Below are 24,513 nucleotides of genomic sequence, written 5' to 3' on the forward strand. Positions count from 1 at the left end.
AGAGGACTTAGGAAGTGGGCGGACTCAACAAGTGTAATCAGTGACCTAATAAAGACAACAGAGTGTTGCAATAGGAAAGGGAAAATAATTACATGGATAGCAAATAGCATGAGATGGGTGGCAAGAACAAAAGCCAAATGGTGGTTAGAACCTGAATATTATAAAGAAGTTATAATTATTATTACAAGAGAAACAAAGAAAAGGAAAAAGGACAGATATGTGCAATTGCAAAAGAAAATAATTTACCAAGAACAATTTAATCAAAAAGAGCAAGAAATTAAAAGATATAAAACATGAGACAATGCACTTGATGTTAAGAATTAAGACAGGTGGAGTAACATGGACACCAGAGTTAGCTCAATGGCATCCAGAGAGATTCGGTAGAGCAGAAGGATATGTAGGATGTAAACAAAAAGAAGAAAATCTAGATCACTTTATTTATGAATGTGAAAGTTATAAACACCTGAGAGAACACGATTGATGAATTTAATAATGATAAAAAAAACGAAGTGCTCAAAAAAAGCATGAACAATGATAAAGTTTTCAAATACCTCTCAGAATATATAGAAAGGGCATACTAAATAAGATCCCAAATACTCAGGTATTGGGATAAAAACATGTAAATATATCACCCCCACCTTCCCTGAGCTTTCCAAGATGTTCAAGTGGACCATGTGCCTTTTTGGGAGCACATATCTGTGTTAAAAGCTCTTTTGCACCATGAACTTTAATAAGTCAAAGTACAGGTCCAAACTTACTGATGAGCATTTCAAGCCATACTGAGGGTCTCAATTGCTTCCTCCCTCAAGCCAAATGTGGCTCAGCTGTGTAAGAAGAGGAAGCGCTGCCAGGTCTCTGGAAGCATGGAGTAGGTAAGAGAAGCCTATGTTCTGAAGAACCGTTCATGTTCTGAACTGTTATTAATAAAGATTGAGAAGATTGGATCAGTTGCACTTTTTTTTGAATACTTGATGAGGCCCAGCCTCACCCAGACTCTACCTCCAGCGGCCCCCAGGTAAGTTGAGTTTGAGACTCCTGCTCTGAACGCATGTTTCTAAATATGGAGGGAAAAACTGGAAGACCTGGAGAACAATCCACGCGACCACGGGAGAGAGAGACATGCAAACTCCAAATATTCAGGCGTCAGGGTCCGGTTCGAACCCACGACCTCTTGCAAACCAGGTGAAGGAGTTAACATCCCACCACCGCGGCACCCTTATGTACCAGGTTACACAGTCACGGACTCAAATGAAGACACAGTCCCTTCATTTAACAGTCTGTTCGATAAATAAGTGCTGTTAGCGAGTACCTATTAAGGCTAGCATGCCAGACGAGGGGGTGGGTGGTCAGTTTTACCCAGGATAGCCCTACTGGCTCTTTTCAGGAGGGTTCTACCACATTTCCCAGCAATGATTACTAGGCACAGTAAATTCCAACTGGGTAATTTGCGGGCAATTGTATTTAATTCGGTTAATCTGGTCCATGACGCTGGGATCTTCAACGTCCACTGAAGCAGACGGCACATGGTGTCTTTGCGGTGAACACGCCTGTAGCATTAAACAGGGCGGCCGCTGGATTCAAACCGCGAACATCTACGACAAGCGGCACACGTACAACTGCTACGGACACACGCCGAGTGTGTAATCACTCAATATGTGAGTGATTACACGCAACATTGTTGTGTGATTAAACACAACGTTGTTGTGTGTGTAATCACACACAAAAATATTGATGAGACGCAACGACGTTGTGTTGAGTGTAATCACAAACAACAACGTTGTGTTGAGTGTAATCACTCAAAACGACATTGTGTTGAGTGTAATCACTCACAACGACGTTGTGTTGAGTGTAATCACTTACAACAACAACGTTGTGTTGAGTGTAATCACTTACAACAACAACAACGTTGTGTTGAGTGTAATCACTTACAACAACGTTGTGTTGAGTGTAATCACAGGCAACAATGTTGATGACACACAGCGTCCAACAGAGGGCGTCGTAGTCGTGCCATAGGGAGGTGGCGAGTGATGAACGTCACTGCGGCGCCGCAAAGAGATCAGAGCCGTGATATTTATTTATTTATTTGTACACTGGAGGAGGAATCCGATGAGCTACGAAGTTCTTTATCACAAACGTCCAGCGTCTTGGCCGTCACGATAGAACGAGGCCGATAAACGTGGAGGTATAAATGAGGGTGATGCTAAGTCGGTGTGCCGTGCCCTAAGTGAGGTTGCCATGGGCGTGTGTATTGGCCGTGTCAGGAGCGGGTGAGGAGGACGAGGCAAGGGGTCAGGATGACGAGGTGAAGGGTAAGAAGAACGAGGTCAGGAGGTGAGGGGTGAGGAGGACGAGATGAGGTCTGAGGAACGCGAGGAGAAAGGTGAGGAGAACGAGGAGTGAAGAGAACGAGGGGTGAGGAGGACGAGGCGTGAGGAGGACGAGGGGTGAGGAGGACGAGGGGTGAGGAGGACGAGGGGTGAGGAGGACGAGGGGTGAGGAGGACGAGGGGTGAGGAGGACGAGGGGTGAGGAGGACGAGGGGTGAGGAGGACGAGGGGTGAGGAGAGTGAGGGGTGAGGAGTAAGAAGAACGAGCTGTGGGGGTGAGGACGAGGTGAGGGGTGAGAACGAGGTGAGGGTTGAGGACAAGTGAGGTGGACAAGGTGAGGGGTGAGAATGAGGTGAGGGGTCAAGAGGACGAGGTGAGGGGTCAAGCGGACGACGTGAGGGGTAAGGAGGACGAGGTGAGGGGTGAGGAGGATGAGGAGCAGGGTGCGGTGGACGAGCGAAGGGTGAGGAGGACGAGGGGCGAGGAGGACGGGGGGTGAGAAGTAAGAAGAACGAGGTGTGGGGGTGAGGAGGACGAGGGGTGAGGAGGACGAGGGGTGAGGATGAGAGGTGAGGACGAGGGGTGAGGAGGATGAGGGGTGAGAAGGACGAGTCGAGGGGTGAGGAGGACGAGGTGAGAGGTGAGGAAGACGAAGTGAGGAGTGAGTACGAGGCAAGGGGTGAGGAGGAGGAGAGGGGTGAGAACGAGGGTTGAGGAGGACGAGGGGTGAGCAGAACGAGGGGTGAGGAGGACGAAGTGAGGGGTGAGTACGAGGCGAGGGGTGAGGAGGACGAGGGGTGAGGAGGGTGAGGTGAGGGGTGAGTAGGATGAGTCGAGTGGTGAGGAGGACAAGATGAGGGGTAAGAAGAACGAGGTGTGGGGTGAGGAGGACGAGGCAAATGGTGAGGACAGCGAGGGGAGGACGAGGAGTGAGTACGAGCTAAGGGTGAGGAGGACGAGGTGAGCGGTGAGGACGACGACGGGTGAGAAGGACGAGCTGAGGTGAGGACGAGTCGAGGGGTGAGGAGGACGAGGTAAAAGGTGAGGCGGACGAGGGGTGAGGAGGACGATGGGTGAGGAAGATGAGGCGAGGGGTGAGGAGGACGAGGGGTGAGGAGGACAAGGGGTGACGATGACGAGAGTGAGGAGGACGAGGGGTGAGGAGAGTGAGGGGTGAGGAGTAAGAAGAACGAGCTGTGGGGGTGAGGAGGACGAGGTGAGGGGTGAGAACGAGGTGAGGGTTGAGGACAAGTGAGGTGGACGAGGTGAGGGGTGAGAACGAGGTGAGGGGTCAAGAGGACGAGGTGAGGGGTCAAGCGGACGACGTGAGGGGTAAGGAGGACGAGGTGAGGGGTGAGGAGGATGAGGAGCAGGGTGCGGTGGACGAGCGAGGGGTGAGGAGAACGAGAAGTGAGGAGGACGGGGGGTGAGGAGGACGAGGCGAGGGCTGAGGAGAGCGAGGGGTGAGGAGAGCGAGGGGTGAGGAGAGTGAGGGGTGAGGAGGACGAGGGGTGGGGAGGATGAGGGGTGAGGAGGACGAGGGGTGAGGACGACGAGGGGTGAGGAGGTGAGGAGCAGGGTGCGGTGGACGAGCGAGGGGTGAGGACGGGGGGTGAGAAGAAAAACGAGGTGTGGGGGTGAAGACGAGGGTTGAGGAGAGCGAGGGGTGAAGAGAGCGAGGGGTGAGGAGGACGAGGGGTGAGGAGGACGAGGGGTGAGGAGAGCGAGGGGTGAGGAGGTGAGGGGTGCGGAGGACGAGTCGAGCGGTCAGGAGGAAGAGGTGAGGGGTAAGAAGAACGCGGTGTGGGTGAGAAGGACGAGGTGAGGGGTGGGGCGGGCGAGGCGTGAGGATGACGAGGCGCGGGGTGGGGTGGACGAGGTGAGGGGTGAGGAAGACGAGCTGAGAGGTGAGGAGAACGAGGGGTGAGGAGAACGAGCGGTGAGGAGGACAATGGGTGAGGAGGACAATGGGTGAGGAGGACAATGGGTGAGGAGGACGAGGGGTGAGGAGGGTGAGGTGAGGGGTGAGTAGGACGAGTCGAGTGGTGAGGAGGACAAGATGAGGGGTAAGAAGAACGAGGTGTGGGGTGAGGAGGACGAGGCAAATGGTGAGGACAGCGAGGGGAGGGGAGGACGAGGAGGACGAGCTAAGGGTGAGGAGGACGAGGCGAGGGAGAGGTGAGGGGTGAGGAGGACGAGGTGAGCGGTGAGGACGGCGACGGGTGAAAAGGACGAGCTGAGGTGAGAGGTGAGGATGAGTCGAGGGGTGAGGAGGACGAGGTGAAAGGTGAGGCGGACGAGGGGTGAGGAGGACGATGGGTGAGGAAGATGAGGCGTGAGGGGTGAGGAGGACGAGGGGTGAGGGGTGAGGAGGACGAGAAGTGAGGAGGACGGGGGGTGAGAAGTAAGAAGAACGAGGTGTGGGGGTGAGGAGGACGAGGCGAGGGCTGAGGAGAGCGAGGGGTGAAGAGAGCGAGGGGTGAGGAGAGCGAGGGGTGAGGAAGACGAGGGGTGAGGAGAGCGAGGGGTGAGGAGGACAAGGGATGAGGAGGAAGAGGTGAGGGGTAAGAAGAACGCGGTGTGGGTGAGAAGGACGAGGTGAGGGGTGAGGTGGGCAAGGCGTGAGGATGACGAGGCGTGGGGTGGGGTGGACGAGGTGAGGTGAGGGGTGAGGAAGACGAGCTGAGGGGTGAGGAGAACGAGGGGTGAGGAAAACGAGCGGTGAGGAGGACAATGTGTGAGGAGGACAATGTGTGAGGAGGACAATGGGTCGAGGAGGACGAGGGGTGAGGAGGACGAGGGGTGAGGAGGGTGAGGTGAGGGGTGAGTAGGATGAGTCGAGTGGTGAGGACAAGATGAGGGGTAAGAAGAACAAGGTGTGGGGTGAGGAGGACGAGGCAAATGGTGAGGACAGCGAGGGGAAGGGAGGACGAGGAGTGAGGACGAGCTAAGGGTGAGGAGGACGAGGCGAGGGAGAGGTGAAGGGTGAGAAGGACGAGGTGAGCGGTGAGGACGACGACGGGTGAGGAGGACGAGCTGAGGTGAGAGGACGAGTCGAGGGGTGAGGGGGACAAGGTAAAAGGTGAGGCGGACGAGGGGTGAGGAGGACGATGGGTGAGAAAGATGAGGCGAGGGGTGAGGAGGACGAGGGGTGAGGACGACGAGGGGTGAGGACGACGAGGGGTGAGGAGGATGAGGGGTGAGAAGGACGAGTCGAAAGGTGAGGAGGACGAGGTGAGGGGTGAGGAAGACGAGCTGAAGGGTGAGGAGGACGAGGGGTGAGGAGGACGAGCTGAGGGATAAAGCGGATGAGGTGAGGGGTGAGGAAGACGAGGTGATGGGTGAGGATGAGGTGAGGGGTGTGGACGAGGTGAAAGGTCAAGCGGACGACGTGAGGGGTGAGGACGAGGTGAGGAAGACGAGCTGAGGGGTGAGGAGGATGAGGTGAGGAGGACGAGGGGTGAAGAGGACGAGCTGAGGAGGACGAGGTGAGGGGTGAGGAGGACGAGGTGAGGGTGAGGATGAGCTGAGGGGTAAAGATTACGAGGCAAGGGGTGAGGAGGACGAGGCGATGACGAGGTGAGGGGTGAGGAGGACGAAGTGAGGGGTGAGTACGAGACGAGGGGTGAGGAGAACGAGAGGCGAGGAGAACGAGGGGTGAGGAGGACGAGGCGAGGGGTGAGGAGGAGACGAGGGGTGAGAACGAGGGTTGAGGAGGACGAGGCGATGGGTGAGGAGGACGAGGCGATGGGTGAGGAGGACGAGGCGATGGGTGAGGACGAGGTGATGGGTGAGGACGAGGTGAGGAGAGTGAGGGGTTAGAGAAGGACGAGGTGAGGGTGAGGAGGATGAGCTAAGGGGTAAAGATGACGAGGCAAGGGGTGAGGACGAGGCGAGGACGAGGTGAGGGGTGAGGAGGGCGAAGTGAGGGCGAGGTGAGGGGTGAGGAATACGAGCTGAGGGATGAGAAGGACGAGGTGAGGGATGAGGAGGACGAGGGGTGAGGAGGACGAGGCGAGGGGTGAGGAGGAGGCGAGGGGTGAGAACGAGGGTTGAGGAGGACGAGGCGATGGGTGAGGAGGACGAGGTGATGGGTGAGGACGAGGTGAGGAGAGCGAGGGGTTAGAGAAGGACGAGGTGAGGGTGAGGAGGATGAGCTAAGGGGTAAAGATGACGAGGCAAGGGGTGAGGACGAGGCGAGGACGAGGTGAGGGGTGATGAGGACGAAGTGAGGGCGAGGTGAGGGGTGAGGAATACGAGCTGAGGGATGAGAAGGACGGGGTGAGGAGGACGAGGCGACCCGAGCTCGATTCCCGCTTACAGCCACCATCACCACTGCGTCCTGGATCTCGAGAGGTCGGTTCAGCCTTAAATTAGTATCTGGTACGATGTGTACACATCGCAACTCGGGAGAAAAAGGCAGCTGAGGGTGGTCCGGGCCACCCACACAGAACATGTGTGAAACCCAGAGATTATGCGTGAAACACGTGCAGATCATTAGAAAAACAGGCAAATATCTTGTGTGATATCAAATATGGATCATGCGTAAAACACATACCGATCATACGCAAGAAACACACACTCAGGCAAAGTATGAAAACACACTCATATGCTGCTGTAGGATACGTTGGTTCAGCAGATGTACAGGGTGATGGATTACAATGTTAAGTTTTTTTTAAAATGGCGATGAAGAACATTGTCCATTCATTTGCAGTCCAGCCGTACACTCATTCATTCACGTGCTATCTTTTCGTCTATGCATCGGTCAATCCGCAAGTCAATTATGCAAGAGGACTCAGTCCCCCCCTGCCCCGCCCCCCTCTGCAAGTAGTAGCAGCTCCCTGCACCACCCAGCTAACCCCACACTGCATGCCGCGTTCTGCGCGATGCCTCAAGTTCAAGGTCGTGTGGGTAACACATTACCGTGGTGATTATTCGAAATGTAACTTTTTATTTTACCAGGTAAGTGAGCCATATAGCTCTTTTTAAGAAGCGATCTGGTCACAAATGTTAGTTTTAACGGAGTGGCTCATCTTGTGGAAATTTATAGCAGTAAAATACTCTAAACCAGGGGTCTCAAACTCGCGGCCCGCAGGTCAATTGTGGCCCGCGGAACGATATTTTGTGGCCCACTATTTGACACCAATTTATTATTTATTTTTTAATTATTATATTTTTTACCATAGCTCAGGCTCGTGACAGCTTCCGGTGTTTGTTGACAAGTTAGCCAACGCGAATTAGCAACGTTAGTCACTTGGTTGAAACGTGATTCCGGAGTGACACCAAGTGGAAGGAAAATATATCCTGTCACCCAGTGCAAGGTAGAGAGGACTTAGGAAGTGGGCGGACTCAACAAGTGTAATCAGTGACCTAATAAAGACAACAGAGTGTTGCAATAGGAAAGGGAAAATAATTACATGGATAGCAAATAGCATGAGATGGGTGGCAAGAACAAAAGCCAAATGGTGGTTAGAACCTGAATATTATAAAGAAGTTATAATTATTATTACAAGAGAAACAAAGAAAAGGAAAAAGGACAGATATGTGCAATCACAAAAGAAAATAATTTACCAAGAACAATTTAATCAAAAAGAGCAAGAAATTAAAAGATATAAAACATGAGACAATGCACTTGATGTTAAGAATTAAGACAGGTGGAGTAACATGGACACCAGAGTTAGCTCAATGGCATCCAGAGAGATTCGGTAGAGCAGAAGGATATGTAGGATGTAAACAAAAAGAAGAAAATCTAGATCACTTTATTTATGAATGTGAAAGTTATAAACACCTGAGAGAACACGATTGATGAATTTAATAATGATAAGAAAAACGAAGTGCTCAAAAAAAGCATGAACAATGATAAAGTTTTCAAATACCTCTCAGAATATATAGAAAGGGCATACTAAATAAGATCCCAAATACTCAGGTATTGGGATAAAAACATGTAAATATATCACCCCCACCTTCCCTGAGCTTTCCAAGATGTTCAAGCGGACCATGTGCCTTTTTGGGAGCACATATCTGTGTGAAAAGCTCTTTTGCACCATGAACTTTAATAAGTCAAAGTACAGGTCCAAACTTACTGATGAGCATTTCAAGCCATACTGAGGGTCTCAATTGCTTCCTCCCTCAAGCCAAATGTGGCTCAGCTGTGTAAGAAGAGGAAGCGCTGCCAGGTCTCTGGAAGCATGGAGTAGGTAAGAGAAGCCTATGTTCTGAAGAACCGTTCATGTTCTGAACTGTTATTAATAAAGATTGAGAAGATTGGATCAGTTGCACTTTTTTTTTGGAATACTTGATGCGGCCCAGACTCTACCTCCAGCGGCCCCCAGGTAAGTTGAGTTTGAGACTCCTGCTCTGAACGCATGTTTCTAAATATGGAGGGAAAAACTGGAAGACCTGGAGAACAATCCACGCGACCACGGGAGAGAGACATGCAAACTCCAAATATTCAGGCGTCAGGGTCCGGATCGAACCCACGACCTCTTGCAAACCAGGTGAAGGAGTTAACATCCCACCACCACGGCACCCTTATGTACCAGGTTACACAGTCACGGACTCAAATGAAGACACAGTCCCTTCATTTAACAGTCTGTTCGATAAATAAGTGCTGTTAGCGAGCACCTATTAAGGCTAGCATGCCACACGAGGGGGTGGGTGGTCAGTTTTACCCAGGATAGCCCTACTGGCTCTTTACAGGAGGGATCTACCACATTTCCCAGCAATGATAACTAGGCACAGTATATTCCAACTGGGTAATTTGCGGGCAATTGTATTTAATTCGGTTAATCTGGTCCATGACGCTGGGATCTTCAACGTCCACTGAAGCAGACGGCACATGGTGTCTTTGCGGTGAACACGCCTGTAGCATTAAACAGGGCGGCCGCTGGATTCAAACCGCGAACATCTACGACAAGCGGCACACGTACAACTGCTACAGACACACGCCGAGTGTGTAATCACTCAATATGTGAGTGATTACACGCAACATTGTTGCGTGATTAAACACAACGTTGTTGTGTGTGTAATCACACACAAAAATATTGATGAGACGCAACGACGTTGTGTTGAGTGTAATCACAAACAACAACGTTGTGTTGAGTGTAATCACTCAAAACGACATTGTGTTGAGTGTAATCACTCACAACGACGTTGTGTTGAGTGTAATCACTTACAACAACGTTGTGTTGAGTGTAATCACTTACAACAACAACGTTGTGTTGAGTGTAATCACAGGCAACAATGTTGATGACACACAGCGTCCAACAGAGGGCGTCGTAGTCGTGCCATTGGGAGGCGGCGAGTGATGAACGTCACTGCGGCGCCGCAAAGAGATCAGAGCCGTGATATTTATTTATTTGTACACTGGAGGAGGAATCCGATGAGCTACGAAGTTCTTTATCACAAACGTCCAGCGTCTTGGCTGTCACGATAGAACGAGGCCGATAAACGTGGAGGTATAAATGAGGGTGATGCTAAGTCGGTGTGCCGTGCCCTAAGTGAGGTTGCCATGGGCGTGTGTGTTGGCCGTGTCAGGAGCGGGTGAGGAGGACGAGGCAAGGGGTCAGGATGACGAGGTGAAGGGTAAGAAGAACGAGGTCAGGAGGTGAGGGGTGAGGAGGACGAGATGAGGTGTGAGGAACGCGAGGAGAAAGGTGAGGAGAACGAGGAGTGAAGAGAACGAGGGGTGAGGAGGACGAGGCGTGAGGAGGACGAGGGGTTAGGAGGACGAGGGGTGAGGAAGACGAGAGGTGAGGAGAACGAGGGGTGAGGAGGACGAGGGGTGAGGAGGACGAGGGATGAGGAGGACGAGGGGTGAGGAGAGTGAGGGGTGAGGAGTAAGAAGAACGAGCTGTGGGGGTGAGGACGAGGTGAGGGGTGAGAACGAGGTGAGGGTTGAGGACAAGTGAGGTGGACAAGGTGAGGGGTGAGAATGAGGTGAGGGGTCAAGAGGACGAGGTGAGGGGTCAAGCGCACGACGTGAGGGGTAAGGAGGACGAGGTGAGGGGTGAGGAGGATGAGGAGCAGGGTGCGGTGGACGAGCGAAGGGTGAGGAGGACGAGGGGCGAGGAGGACGGGGGGTGAGAAGTAAGAAGAACGAGGTGTGGGGGTGAGGAGGACGAGGGGTGAGGAGGACGAGGTGAGGGCTGAGGAGAGCGAGGCGTGAGGAGAGCGAGGGGTGAGGAGAGCGAGGGGTGAGGACAGCGAGGGGTGAGGAGGACGAGGGGTGAGGAGGACGAGGGGTGAGGAGGTGAGGAGCAGGGTGCGGTGGACGAGCGAGGGGTGAGGACGGGGGGTGAGAAGAAAAACGAGGTGTGGGGGTGAGGACGAGGGTTGAGGAGAGTGAGGGGTGAAGAAAGCGAGGGGTGAGGAGAGCGAGGGGTGAGGAGGACGAGGGGTGAGGAGAGCGAGGGGTGAGGAGAGCGAGGGGTGAGGAGGACGAGGGGTGAGGAGGACGAGGGGTGAGGACGACGAGTCGAGGGGTGAGGTGAGGGGTAAGAAGAACGCGGTGTGGGTGAGAAGGACGAGGTCAGGGGTGAGGTGGGCGAGGCGTGAGGATGACGAGGCGCGGGGTGCGGTGGACGAGGTGAGGGGTGAGGAAGACGAGCTGAGGGGTGAGGAGAACGAGGGGTGAGGAGAACGAGCGGTGAGGAGGACGAGGGGTGAGGAGGGTGAGGTGAGGGGTGAGTAGGATGAGTCGAGTGGTGAGGAGGACAAGATGAGGGGTAAGAAGAACGAGGTGAAGGGTGAGGAGGACGAGGTGAGCGGTGAGGACGACGACGGGTGAGGAGGACGAGCTGAGGTGAGGACGAGCTGAGGTTAGAGGTGAGGACGCGTCGAGGGGTGAGGAGGACGAGGTGAAAGGTGAGGCGGACGAGGGGTGAGGACGATGGGTGAGGAAGATGAGGCGAGGGGTGAGGAGGACGAGGGGTGAGGATGAGAGGTGAGGACGAGGGGTGAGGAGGATGAGGGGTGAGAAGGACGAGTCGAGGGGTGAGGAGGACGAGGTGAGAGGTGAGGAAGACAAGCTGAGGAGTGAGGAGGACGAGGGGTGTGGAGGACGAGCTGAGGGGTGAGGAGGACGAGCTGAGGAGTGAGGAGGATGAGCTGAGGGGTAAAGCGGATGAGGTGAGGGGTGAGGAAGACGAGGTGATGGGTGAGGATGAGGTGAGGGGTGTGAACGAGGTGAAAGGTCAAGCGGACGACGTGAGGGGTGAGGACGAGGTGAGGAAGACGAGCTGAGGGGTGAGGAGGACGAGGTGAGGGGTGAGGAGGACGAGGGGTGAAGAGGACGAGCTGAGGAGGACGAGGTGAGGGGTGAGGAGGACGAGGTGAGGGTGAGGAGGATGAGCTGAGGGGTAAAGATGACGAGGCAAGGGGTGAGGAGGACGAGGCGAGGACGAGGTGAGGGGTGAGGAGGACGAGGTGAGGGGTGAGGAGGACGAAGTGAGGGGTGAGTACGAGGCAAGGGGTGAGGAGGAGGAGAGGGGTGAGAACGAGGGTTGAGGAGGACGAGGGGTGAGCAGAACGAGGGGTGAGGAGGACGAAGTGAGGGGTGAGTACGAGGCGAGGGGTGAGGAGGACGAGGGGTGAGGAGGGTGAGGTGAGGGGTGAGGAGGATGAGTCGAGTGGTGAGGAGGACAAGATGAGGGGTAAGAAGAACGAGGTGTGGGGTGAGGACGAGGCAAATGGTGAGGACAGCGAGGGGAGGACGAGGAGTGAGGACGAGCTAAGGGTGAGGAGGACGAGGTGAGCGGTGAGGACGACGACGGGTGAGAAGGACGAGCTGAGGTGAGGACGAGTCGAGGGGTGAGGAGGACGAGGTAAAAGGTGAGGCGGACGAGGGGTGAGGAGGACGAGGGGTGAGGAGAGCGAGGGGTGAGGAGGTGAGGGGTGCGGAGGACGAGTCGAGCGGTCAGGAGGAAGAGGTGAGGGGTAAGAAGAACGCGGTGTGGGTGAGAAGGACGAGGTGAGGGGTGGGGCGGGCGAGGCGTGAGGATGACGAGGCGCGGGGTGGGGTGGACGAGGTGAGGGGTGAGGAAGACGAGCTGAGAGGTGAGGAGAACGAGGGGTGAGGAGAACGAGCGGTGAGGAGGACAATGGGTGAGGAGGACAATGGGTGAGGAGGACGAGGGGTGAGGAGGGTGAGGTGAGGGGTGAGTAGGACGAGTCGAGTGGTGAGGAGGACAAGATGAGGGGTAAGAAGAACGAGGTGTGGGGTGAGGAGGACGAGGCAAATGGTGAGGACAGCGAGGGGAGGGGAGGACGAGGAGGACGAGCTAAGGGTGAGGAGGACGAGGCGAGGGAGAGGTGAGGGGTGAGGAGGACGAGGTGAGTGGTGAGGATGGCGACGGGTGAAAAGGACGAGCTGAGGTGAGAGGTGAGGATGAGTCGAGGGGTGAGGAGGACGAGGTGAAAGGTGAGGCGGACGAGGGGTGAGGAGGACGATGGGTGAGGAAGATGAGGCGTGAGGGGTGAGGAGGACGAGGGGTGAGGGGTGAGGAGGACGAGAAGTGAGGAGGACGGGGGGTGAGAAGCAAGAAGAACGAGGTGTGGGGGTGAGGAGGACGAGGCGAGGGCTGAGGAGAGCGAGGGGTGAGGAGGACGAGGGGTGAGGAGGACGAGGGGTGAGGAGGACGAGGGATGAGGAGGTGAGGAGCAGGGTGTGGTGGACGAGCGAGGGGTGAGGACGGGGGGTGAGAAGAAAAACGAGGTGAGGACGAGGGTTGAGGAGAGCGAGGGGTGAAGAGAGCGAGGGGTGAGGAGAGCGAGGGGTGAGGAAGACGAGGGGTGAGGAGAGCGAGGGGTAAGGAGGACGAGGGGTGAGGAGGAAGAGGTGAGGGGTAAGAAGAACGCGGTGTGGGTGAGAAGGACGAGGTGAGGGGTGAGGTGGGCGAGGCGTGAGGATGACGAGGCGCGGGGTGGGGTGGACGAGGTGAGGTGAGGGGTGAGGAAGACGAGCTGAGGGGTGAGGAGAACGAGGGGTGAGGAGAACGAGCGGTGAGGAGGACAATGTGTGAGGAGGACAATGTGTGAGGAGGACAATGGGTGAGTAGGACGAGGGGTGAGGAGGACGAGGGGTGAGGAGGGTGAGGTGAGGGGTGAGTAGGATGAGTGGAGTGGTGAGGAGGACAAGATGAGGAATAAGAAGAACAAGGTGTGGGGTGAGGAGGACGAGGCAAATGGTGAGGACAGCGAGGGGAGGGGAGGACGAGGAGTGAGGACGAGCTAAGGATGAGGAGGACGAGGCGAGGGAGAGGTGAAGGGTGAGAAGGACGAGGTGAGCGGTGAGGACGACGACGGGTGAGGAGGACGAGCTGAGGTGAGAGGACGAGTCGAGGGGTGAGGGGGACGAGGTAAAAGGTGAGGCGGACGAGGGGTGAGGAGGACGATGGGTGAGAAAGATGAGGCGAGGGGTGAGGAGGACGAGGGGTGAGGAGGATGAGGGGTGAGAAGGACGAGTCGAGGGGTGAGGAGGACGAGGTGAGGGGTGAGGAAGACGAGCTGAGGGGTGAGGAGGACGCGGGGTGAGGAGGACGAGCTGAGGGGTAAAGCGGATGAGGTGAGGGGTGAGGAAGACGAGGTGATGGGTGAGGATGAGGTGAGGGGTGTGGACGAGGTGAAAGGTCAAGCGGACGACGTGAGGGGTGAGGACGAGGTGAGGAAGACGAGCTGAGGGGTGAGGAGGACGAGGTGAGGAGGACGAGGGGTGAAGAGGACGAGCTGAGGAGGACGAGGTGAGGGGTGAGGAGGACGAGGTGAGGGTGAGGAGGATGAGCTGAGGGGTAAAGATGACGAGGCAAGGGGTGAGGACGAGGCGAGGACGAGGTGAGGGGTGAGGAGGACGAAGTGAGGGGTGAGTACGAGGCGAGGGGTGAGTACGAGGCGAGGGGTGAGGAGGACGAGGGGTGAGGAGGACGAGGGGTGAGGAGGACGAGGGGTGAGGAGGATGAGGGGTGAGAAGGACGAGTCGAGGGGTGAGGAGGACGAGGTGAGGGGTGAGGAAGACGAGCTGAGGGGTGAGGAGGACGCGGGGTGAGGAGGACGAGCTGAGGGGTAAAGCGGATGAGGTGAGGGGTGAGGAAGACGAGGTGATGGGTGAGGATGAGGTGAGGGGTGTGGACGAGGTGAAAGGTCAAGCGGACGACGTGAGGGGTGAGGACGAGGTGAGGAAGACGAGCTGAGGGGTGAGGAGGACGAGGTGAGGAGGACGAGCGGTGAAGAGAACGAGCTGAGGAGGACGAGGTGAGGGGTGAGGAGGACGAGGTGAGGGTGAGGAGGATGAGCTGAGGGGTAAAGATGACGAGGCAAGGGGTGAGGACGAGGCGAGGACGAGGTGAGGGGTGAGGAGGACGAAGTGAGGGGTGAGTACGAGGCGAGGGGTGAGTACGAGGGGTGAGGAGAACGAGGGGTGAGGAGAACGAGGGGTGAGGAGGCCGAGGCGAGGGGTGAGGAGACGAGGGGTGAGAACGAGGGTTGAGGAGGCCGAGGCGAGGGGTGAGTACGAGGCGAGGGGTGAGGAGAACGACGGGTGAGGAGGACGAGGCGAGGGGTGAGGAGGAGGCGAGGGGTGAGAACGAGGGTTGAGGAGGACGAGGCGATGGGTGAGGAGGACGAGGCGATGGGTGAGGAGGACGAGGTGATGGGTGAGGATGAGGTGAGGAGAGCGAGGGGTTAGAGAAGGATGAGGTGAGGGTGAGGAGGATGAGCTAAGGGGTAAAGATGACGAGGCGAGGACGAGGTGAGGGGTGAGGAGGGCGAGGTGAGGGGTGAGGAATACGAGCTGAGGGATGAGAAGGACGAGGTGAGGGGTGAGGAGGACGAGGGGTGAGGAGGACGAGGCGAGGGGTGAGGAGGAGGCGAGGGGTGAGAACGAGGGTTGAGGAGGACGAGGCGATGGGTGAGGAGGACGAGGCGATGGGTGAGGAGGACGAGGTGAGGAGAGCGAGGGGTTAGAGAAGGACGAGGTGAGGGTGAGGAGGATGAGCTAAGGGGTAAAGATGACGAGGCAAGGGGTGAGGACGAGGCGAGGACGAGGTGAGGGGTGAGGACCAAGTGAGGGCGAGGTGAGGGGTGAGGAATACGAGCTGAGGGATGAGAAGAACGAGGTGAGGGGTGAGGAGGACGAGGTGAGGGGTGAGAACGAGGGGTGAAGGAGAACGGGGTGAGGAGGACGAGGCGAGATGCGAGGACGGGGTGAGGACGAGGTGAAGGGTGAGGAGGAGGTGATGTTTGATTCGTGACAAAACATGTAATAAAGTTAATAACAATCTGAATTATAGTCAATTATTCACGTCTACTACATAGAGTGCAGGTAGCCGTGTGAGGATGAGGTGAGAACGAGGTGAGGGGTAACGACGGGGTGAGTAGAACGAGAGGCGAGGGGTGAGAACGAGGTGAGGGTTGAGGACGACGGGTGAGGTGGACGAGGTGAGGGGTGAGGATGAGTCGAGGGGTGAGGATGAGTCGAGGGGTGAGGATGAGTCGAGGGGTGAGGATGAGTCGAGGGGTGAGGATGAGTCGAGGGGTGAGGATGAGTCGAGGGGTGAGGATGAGTCGAGGGGTGAGGATGAGGCGAGCGGTGAGGACGAGGTGAGTAGAACGGGGGTGAGGACGAGGCGAGGGGTGAGGAGAACGAGGTGAGGAGAACGAGGGGTGAGGAGAACGAGGGGTGAGGAGAACGAGGGGTGAGGAGAACGAGGGGTGAGGAGAACGAGGGGTGAGGAGAACGAGGGGTGAGGAGGGCGAGGTGAGGGGTTAGGGGTGAGGAGGATGAGGTGAGGTCGGTAAGGGAGGTGTCCGTCTCCGGAGAGTTGCATGATATTTGTTGCTATGCTCGATGTTTGGTTGGTGACATAACATTCAATAAAGTTCTAAATAACATCCTGAAAGATAATAAATTACTCGTGTCTGCTGCATAGAGGCCAGGTACCCGCGTTTGCCTTCTGCGTGTGCGTGTAGATAAATCAGAATCTGTATTTTACATGAGTTTTGACGTTCTCTTTCACACACGTCCAGAAGGGTCGGGTTAGCCAGTTGCATCAACAACAAAATGCAATTAAAGATACTCGAGTAAGGATTGAGAAAATGTAGTCAAGTCAAGAATAAATGTCATGTAAAATCAAACTGTGCAAGCTCATACCTTATTGTAGATTTGTCAACATCAAATCCAAGCTTGGGCAAGATGGCAAAACACCAACAGTCAAAGGACCATACCAAGACAGTGGCCTCGATTAAATTACATTCAAACATTGAACTCTCGACACGTGGGTGAAGAGGTTCCGAGTTTCAAATCGCAGACGCAAAAGCCGCGTCGAGAACTTTGAGCCCTGGCTGATACGGAGGCAGCTTCCTCTGCCCCCATAGGGTGCCTGGGGGCACGTGATCTGGCTCCGCCCATGGTAGGCGGGGCCAATTGCGTAACTTCCTGCGCTCTCACCTCCGACCCCAATGGCGTTACGTCACTCCGGCAGGGCGAGCGAGCTGAGCGGCTGCGTTTGTCTCTTGCGCCCCCAACAGGAGCCATGAAGTTCTTCAAGAGACGGCAGCAGATGCAAGCGACGCTGGAGACTCCAAATTCGTCAACAGTGGAGGTGAGTGGCGCCACCTCTTGCGTTGGAGTTATACGAAGTAACAAATATAGTACTGTGATCACATCGAGAAAAAATATTATTTTTTAAAATATTTAAATTTTACTTTAAATTGAGCGCTTGATGCGTGGGTAACGAGGTTCATAGTTTAAGATCACAGATTGAGAGTTTCATCAAGGATTTTAGTCGGAGAAAGCTTTCTCTGGGCAGTTGGTCCTTGTTTGCGTTGCCAAGGTGATAGCATCTCGTGTCAACTGCCATTTCCCAGCAGCTGTGCCTGGGGGTCACGTGACGTTTGGTGACGCAATAAGGACCGAGCCATTGGCTCCGCCCTTTTTGGGTAAAGCCAGTGACGTAATCACTGCCATTGCTGACGTCATCATTGTATTCGATGCCGTCTTCACTGAAATTGACGTCGTCACTGTAATTGATGACGTCATCACTAATCGATGTCGTCATCGCTGTAGTCGATGGCGTAATCGCTGCATATGATGACGTCATCGCTGCATTTGATTACGCCAGCGCTGCGGGCTCCTTATCGCTGCGTGGTGGCCTGTAATTCGGGCAAAGCCAGCGATCTGAGCACCTGTGTTTCTTTATCTGCGTCGGCAAGAATATACATGATATTCTTCAACAGACCACAGTTGAGAAAGCAACACATGAGACAATGAATGTGTCAACAGTGTAGGTGCGTAGTGCCACCTCTTGGGGGCCGTCCATAAATGACGTCACGCACTTGGGGGGGGGGGGCAGACATTTGTGACGATGTGTGACGGGGGGGGGGGTTTGAGAAATGTGATGTCACATCAAAATGCGCAATTTTAAATAAAAATAGACAACACGTTCCACTTAATTAAATAGACTTTTTAATAAATGTTCTACAACATCAGAGTGCAGCACCACATTAATACGCACTACAATGACAATAGTTTAAAATGTTTTCTTGTTCATGTTTTTGTTTGTTGCGGGTGCACCCGATTCAAGAGCTGAATGGCTCACAGGGCTATACCAAATAAATGGAACTGTGAACTAAAGCGATTAGAAGCATGTTTTTTTTGGGGGGTCTGACTTTTTGTGACACCGTGTGACAAAGGGGGATGGGTCCAAAATCGCGTGACGTCATTTATGGACGGCCCCTTGTGTTTTGATGTCAGAGGAGTTGTACTCGGTAAGAGAGGTAGGGGACAGACACAAATCTAGGCTGGAGTGGAGGCCACCACTCTGCCACTTACTAGCTAAAATGCAAACGTGTATGGAATGATAAAAAAAAGCTTTGCCCCAACACCAGATTGACACCTTTTACAAGGCAGCAAGTCCGCATGAACCACAAATACCTGCTAACACCAGTGGCGAGGGATATCTGAGCCAGTGTTGGGACTCCCCTATGTCGACTTAGGCTGAAATGAATACAGGCAGTCTCGCTTAGCGCTCAAGATGCCTATGTGGAGAAGTGAGCATTCAGGAAATCAGCGCGAAAAGGGTTATACCATTATATATGGGGATGACTTCTCGACAGCATTATCTCTTATGAACAATAAATGAGGGCTTCATTGGAGTATCAGCGCTATTTTATAAGAGTAATAAAAGAGATGGTAAACATTCCATCAAAACGAATTTATTTTTTTAATAGCATCAGGAAGTATTATGTACTGTACTCACCAGTGTAACCGCCATATGCTCACTCACCTCGACCGGCCTTATCACTGGCATGTTGACATTCCCAGACATTTTGGGGCTAAGGCAGAGAGACCAAGGAGGAGCAAACACATCGGCGGACGAGTTTGTCTTTTAAAAATTGGCGAGCGCTGTGTGGCTCAGAGCGTACTGTGATAAAACTGAACAACAAATTAACCTTATGGCGGGACCCCGAGGTCCCGAATAAACGTAAGTCAAAATCGTAATGAATAAATTTTTGGTGACTCCGTCACACCGCGCACATAAACGACGCGACCTACCTGGCGCGGATCATTCTGTTGTCATGCCGTCCAAGCGCAGCGAGGACGAATGCGCAGAAGAAACCAAACTTTGAAACTTTGATTAGCGCATCGTGTAGAGCTCGTCGAGAGGATTAGATTGCCGTTTCATTCGCCTTCAACAGACAAAATGACGTCGCAACGCAGTTTATGCGAGAGCCGGGGGCTTATGGGACCCCATAAGGTTCAAATATTGTATTAACATTGACGAAATTATTGATTTTTTTTAAGTACTCATGGCCATGAATGCTGGTTGTCTTGGAGCGTTTGTCACTCTCATTGGCTGAGCGAATGTAAATGAAGATGGTGTGGGTGCGTTTCCTGGGCCAGCGCTGCTGCGCATTCTACCACTCTGTTTAGGCTGTGCGGGGAATCATGGTGTTGCCTTTGCTTGGGTGTGTGGGTGTCAGCCCATCTGTCCTATGTGTGTCTACCTGTGTATTAGGCACCTCACTTGCCATGTGCCATGGTGTTGTCTCCACCATCCGATGGCGAATGGCATGTCACGATGCGATTGAAGGCAGGATTTACGCTGGGAGGAGCTAACGTGCCCGTGCCATGTGCCCTTGCTCCCGTCGCAGTTGGAAATGCCGGAAAAGGAAATGCACCACCTGTCCCGGGAGGTGTCGACCCTGCGGGACAATCTGAGCAGGGCAAGAGCGCAGTTCGCCACCCTGCGTGGCGCACTGAGCCAGACAGAGAAGAGTCTCCACGAGATGCTGCACCAACTCAAGAAAAACCATGCTGAGGAGGTACTGTGGCCACCACCAACCCCCCTGTCCCCTTGTTACACGGAGCACGGCTAAAGTGAAACTTCGTTTGTCAAGATTTCGCCGATCTTACATTTACATGCAAATTTCATCAAGCCCTGCCCACTGACCCTTGAGCTACACCCATCTCAAACCTTTTTAACTCCCTACCTTAGCAGCGCTCCCGCCATATATTTTTTCCTGCCTCGGCAGCTCTCCTGCCATATCCTTCACTTGATGACGATTGCTTGTGTTGCGATCGAAACGTCGTGATATTGTTATTATTTTTGTATCTACATGGCCTTACCGAAAGACCCAAATAATGTGTTCACGTTGTGAAGCTGCGTGGCACACAAGCAGAGATAACAAAACCTCAACATATTCGTCAATAACGCTGCAATGGATATTGCTTTGACTTCTCTGATGTGATGAAGGCCCATTGCCTGAAACATCACCTTTTAGAAGCTCTGCCCTATTAAGTGCATCATTATTGATTCATGCGTTGAGTTTTTATTCAGAGTTACGATCTGAACGTCAAGGAAATGGCACATTAAATGAGTGCATTCTGGGAGGTAGCTAGGTGCCCCAGGGGTCAGACATGCTGTGCCAGCATGGCTGAGATGCCAGGATTGAATGTGGATTACAGCTGCCCAACCACAGTGATTAAACCGGATTCTCAAGCATAGTGGTCTCAGCCTAGTTGCAAATGAGTGCACAAAAAACCCATCGAATTATATTTTTGTTCCGTAATAAATTTTGCTAAATTCACTGTAGCGAGTGGTCCATGGTTTTATTCCCAATAATGTTGAAAATGAAAGATAAAAGCAGATCAAACTAAATTTTTGTATCATAGCATCTCCCCACATAATGTGCATGTATTATGTTTTATTGATTAATACATCTGTACGGTGCTGACCAGCATGGGGAAGTATAGTCAAACACATTCCCATGACCGACATGGTGTGAGGAGGCGTTGTGAGTTATTTGTTTTGAATATTGACTCAATTTGAAGATGAACATTTGGGTGCAACGAGTTTCTTCATTATCTTATGATGAAGAACGTTGCCATGTTGTATGCACGCTTACCAATCGTTTATTGATGTATACAATGTATCATGGTTCTATTTTTTGACTTTCTATTATCATTCTAAATATTTTAAACGTGATTGTGGTATGTTCAATAAGACCACAGGTGTTTACCTTGCATATTTTTGTAGTTCTTGATTTGTTTACAATAGAATCTCAATTTCTTATTTTCATCTTGAAAAGCATCCACTGCACGTGTGCGTCCGTCTGCATGCGAGGCGCCTGTATGTGCGTCTCTGTACTCAATGCCCGTGTCTCCGCATTCTTATCTTGTCTCCCTCTGCATGTTCTGCCTTTGGCTATGTACATCTCTCTCCACATGCACTGTCTTTCCATAATGTGTCCAAATTTGTATGACTTGCTTGTGTCTTTGTGTGTATGTCTCTGCATCTGTAATTTATTTTCTTGTGCCTCCTGCCCATGTCTATAGTCTCTTATCTCTCTGTACAACTACATGCTCCGTGTGTCTGTATGTCTGTACCTGTCCTCATCTGCACGCTGCATGTGTCTGTGATGAAGGGCTGCCCACCTATGCATGCACGTGCCTGTGACACTGTGCCCTTCTGCCCGTGAGCAGCTAATGGCACACTCGCAGGCCATCAACAGCCTGCAGGTGGAGTTGGAGGCAGTGCGGTGGGGCGAGCGCGAGGAGCAGCTGAGGCGTGAGCACGATGCGACTCTGCATCTGGCATACATAGAGCTGGCCGAATATCGTGCATCACATATGCACGACGATTCAGAGTACGACGCTCACGTTGTGCACATCACGGTCCTCCAGAAGGTGAGGCCTCCACTCTCGCAACAGCCACCCCCCTTCTTGCAACAGCAATGTGTCCTGCCCAAGCCCACTTATTTTCTCAATATTTTGGATGAATGCTAAACAATTTATTAATATATTCAAGTTACATGTTGTAATTACGTGTAATTTAGATGCTGCCCGTCTCCGCCCGCAGGCGCTGAAGGAGCGTGACGAGCTGCTGCGGCGCTCAGAGGCAGACCTGGTGGCGGCGCGGGAAGAGGCGCGAGAGCGCGGGACTGAAACCGAGCGGCTGGGCACCGAGGCCGCGGAGCTGAGAGCGAACATGCGCGACCTCTTTACCAACCAAGAGGTGCAGCAGACCGAGGTGGACAACCTGCGGCATGAAGTACTGGAGCTGCAGCAACGACTGCAGGAGGCTAACGCTTGCTGCGAGGAGACCGGTGGGTAGGGGCCTGTGTTCCAAAATCTTTCTGAATCCACGGACCCATTGAACACTAATTTTTGTCGAGCACTGTGCACCAATAACTTCTTTTTACGAGTTAAAACGAGTAATTCCTCGTTTTTACTTCATTTCCCACGTGGACCACTTCCGCTGTCTAACATAGGACTGCACTGGGTTTACTAACTGCTCTCTCACTAGGCCCTTCCTGTGCTTATATTATTATTCTGGACCCTGTGTTTGCATGCAAGCTGGTGAATAGGTCTGAGGGACCTCAGACCTATTCTGTCTGCTACTACTCCCGCTGCTGGTACTCTTCCTCCTGAGCTACTGCTCCTTCTCTGTCTGCTGCCACTGGTGGCTGTACTGTCTTCATCGCCATGGTTTTGTGTCCCTTCCGACAGGCAATTCTCTGGAGCAACAGACGGACTTTCTCAAGGCCGAGCTGGGAGTCTCCAGGGCAGAGGAGGCCGCGAGGGCACAGGAGGTGGTGCAGCTGCAGCACACACTTCAGCACACGGATGCTGAGATGGAGTGCATGCACGGCCAGATCGCCGGGCTGCAGCACCAGGTAACCAGAGCCTTATGCGGCAGCCCCCCCACCTCCATGTGTGTGCATGAGGCCTGTCTTCATCGCCTGAGCAGTGCACCATCGCATATTAGAGAATGTTTTTTTAGGTAAAGTCACGTAGAAATAAGAAATAATAAAATTAATAATAAAAAACAAAGAATAATTCCTGCAGTCACGAAAGCTCCAAATTCAAGTTTCATTTCGATTTAAAGCTTTCGTGACTGCAATGATTCATCTTCTTTGGTTCTTTCGGTAAAGTCACGTAGAATGAGAATACAATAATAAATTGATAAAATAAAATAACACAATAATATTCTCACGACGTTTCGGCCACAACAACCTGATGAAGGCCGCTTGTGTTGTTATAATTGTGACCACAGGATCGGTCCTCCCCTCATGGCTCTTAATTTTGTCTGCAGATAGGTGAATGTTGGATGAGGTAATTACACTAGACAAGGCAATCCCTGACTAGGCCTTTAACTAATTCACTCCCTCTCATAATTTGTCATAATTCAGAGTTGCGAATGTATTTTCTCACATTTTAATACTTTCAGTTAGAATAAATACAATTTAATTATAAAGTCAGCTGCAGTTTACAGGACTTTTTCTAAAATGTGATTGGCTTGCATTTGTTAGAGAAACAATATAGGCTTGCAGACACACAGCTATATGCACACCACAGAGTTTAAATGACTTAAGTGGTAATTATTTATCTGTTTGCAAGCCAGGCTTAATTACAGCTGGGTCTTTTCCAACCCAGAAAATATTTCCACATTCTGCACACCATATTCAGTATACTTCCCCAGACATGAATCCAACATTGTGGAACGTGTGCGTGCCTGTAGCTGAAGGAGTCGGAGGGGCACATCCAGGCACTTGGGATGGAGAAGGCGCAGCAGCAGGACGCGCACCGGAAAGAGGCCTGCGAGCTGGCGACAGGGCTGGAGGAGGTCCGGCTCACCCTCACCGATGCTTTTAAGCAGTTCGAGCGCAACTCCAAGAAGGTATCGGCTCGCAAGGGCACGCGTGGTGAAGCCGCGATTGGCACTGAAGAGGGGCGCCACGGTGGCGAGATGTTAACTACCTCGCCTGTATGCAGGAGGTTGTGGGTTTGATCCCAACCCCGACACCTGTATATTTGGAGTTTGCATGTTCTCCCTGTGGTCACGTGGATTTTTTCCGGGTCCTCCGGTTCTTCCTCCACATTTAGAAACGTGCGTTTAGATTCTATAGCTGCAATACATTTCCACATGATAAGCCATTTCGTTGAACTTTCATTTGTGGGCAGGTTGCTTCTGAAAAAGAGCTATATAGTTCAGTAGGCCTTAGCTGGTAAAATAAAGATAATGAAAGTTTGAGTTTTAAGACATTTGTGGCAGCGTTCACAAGAGGAGGAGACCCTTGTGAGGCGAAATATTTATGATGATATACAACGTATTAATTTACTGTGATGAGCCTTCTGCACTCTGAACCAAGCTGTCCGAGTTTGATTACCAACCATGGCTAGCATTGGTGGCCAGTGAAATCTGACCCAGTCTTGGGTGTACCACTTCGTGCTGACCAGTGTGATGAAGTATGATCAATTAATTCCCATGACCGGTATGGCTCAGGGAAACTTTCATCCAGCAGTATCACAAAAACACATTCAGCGGTGGACGGATCATGGCTATTCATGATGATGATGGTGATGATTACGATGGTAAAACGAACGTTGCCTGTATTAAGGCTCAGGAGGACGAGGACACAATCACTCGGCTGAAGGAGGAGCTCAAGGCGAGCAAGGAGGAGCTCGCAGCGAGTGAGGCGGAGCGCGCCAGTGCCCAGCCGGAGCTCTCCACCCCCCAACAGGGACTGTCGGCGCTGCAGGATCAGCTGACCACGTCCCAAGCTGAGAATGAGGACACTCTGCGTCAGGTAATGCTCCCAGCCTCGTTCCCACGGCCGCTGAGAACCCAGGCTCTCCTGACCCCGGAACGGCCCAGGTCTGACCGTGACACAGCACTTGAGTCGTCAGGCT

General features: G+C 53.0%; 1 protein-coding gene across 1 annotated transcript in view; it reads left to right on the forward strand.

Moving 5' to 3' along the window:
• The window catches only part of LOC142924556 (uncharacterized), a 184,450-nt gene that overhangs the window by 159,924 nt on the left and 13 nt on the right, over window positions 1-24,513 (forward strand). Inside the window, exons 4-6 of the mRNA XM_076066958.1 lie at window positions 22,330-22,496; window positions 23,342-23,500; window positions 24,222-24,478. Coding sequence (XP_075923073.1) covers window positions 22,330-22,496; window positions 23,342-23,500; window positions 24,222-24,478 — 583 coding nt within the window. The remainder of the gene's footprint in view (window positions 1-22,329; window positions 22,497-23,341; window positions 23,501-24,221; window positions 24,479-24,513) is intronic.

Source organism: Petromyzon marinus, chromosome 14 (genome assembly GCF_048934315.1).
Source record: "Petromyzon marinus isolate PM22_M1 ecotype Great Lakes invasive population chromosome 14, UKy_Petmar_22M1.pri1.0, whole genome shotgun sequence".
Classification (NCBI taxonomy): Eukaryota; Metazoa; Chordata; class Hyperoartia; order Petromyzontiformes; family Petromyzontidae; genus Petromyzon; species Petromyzon marinus.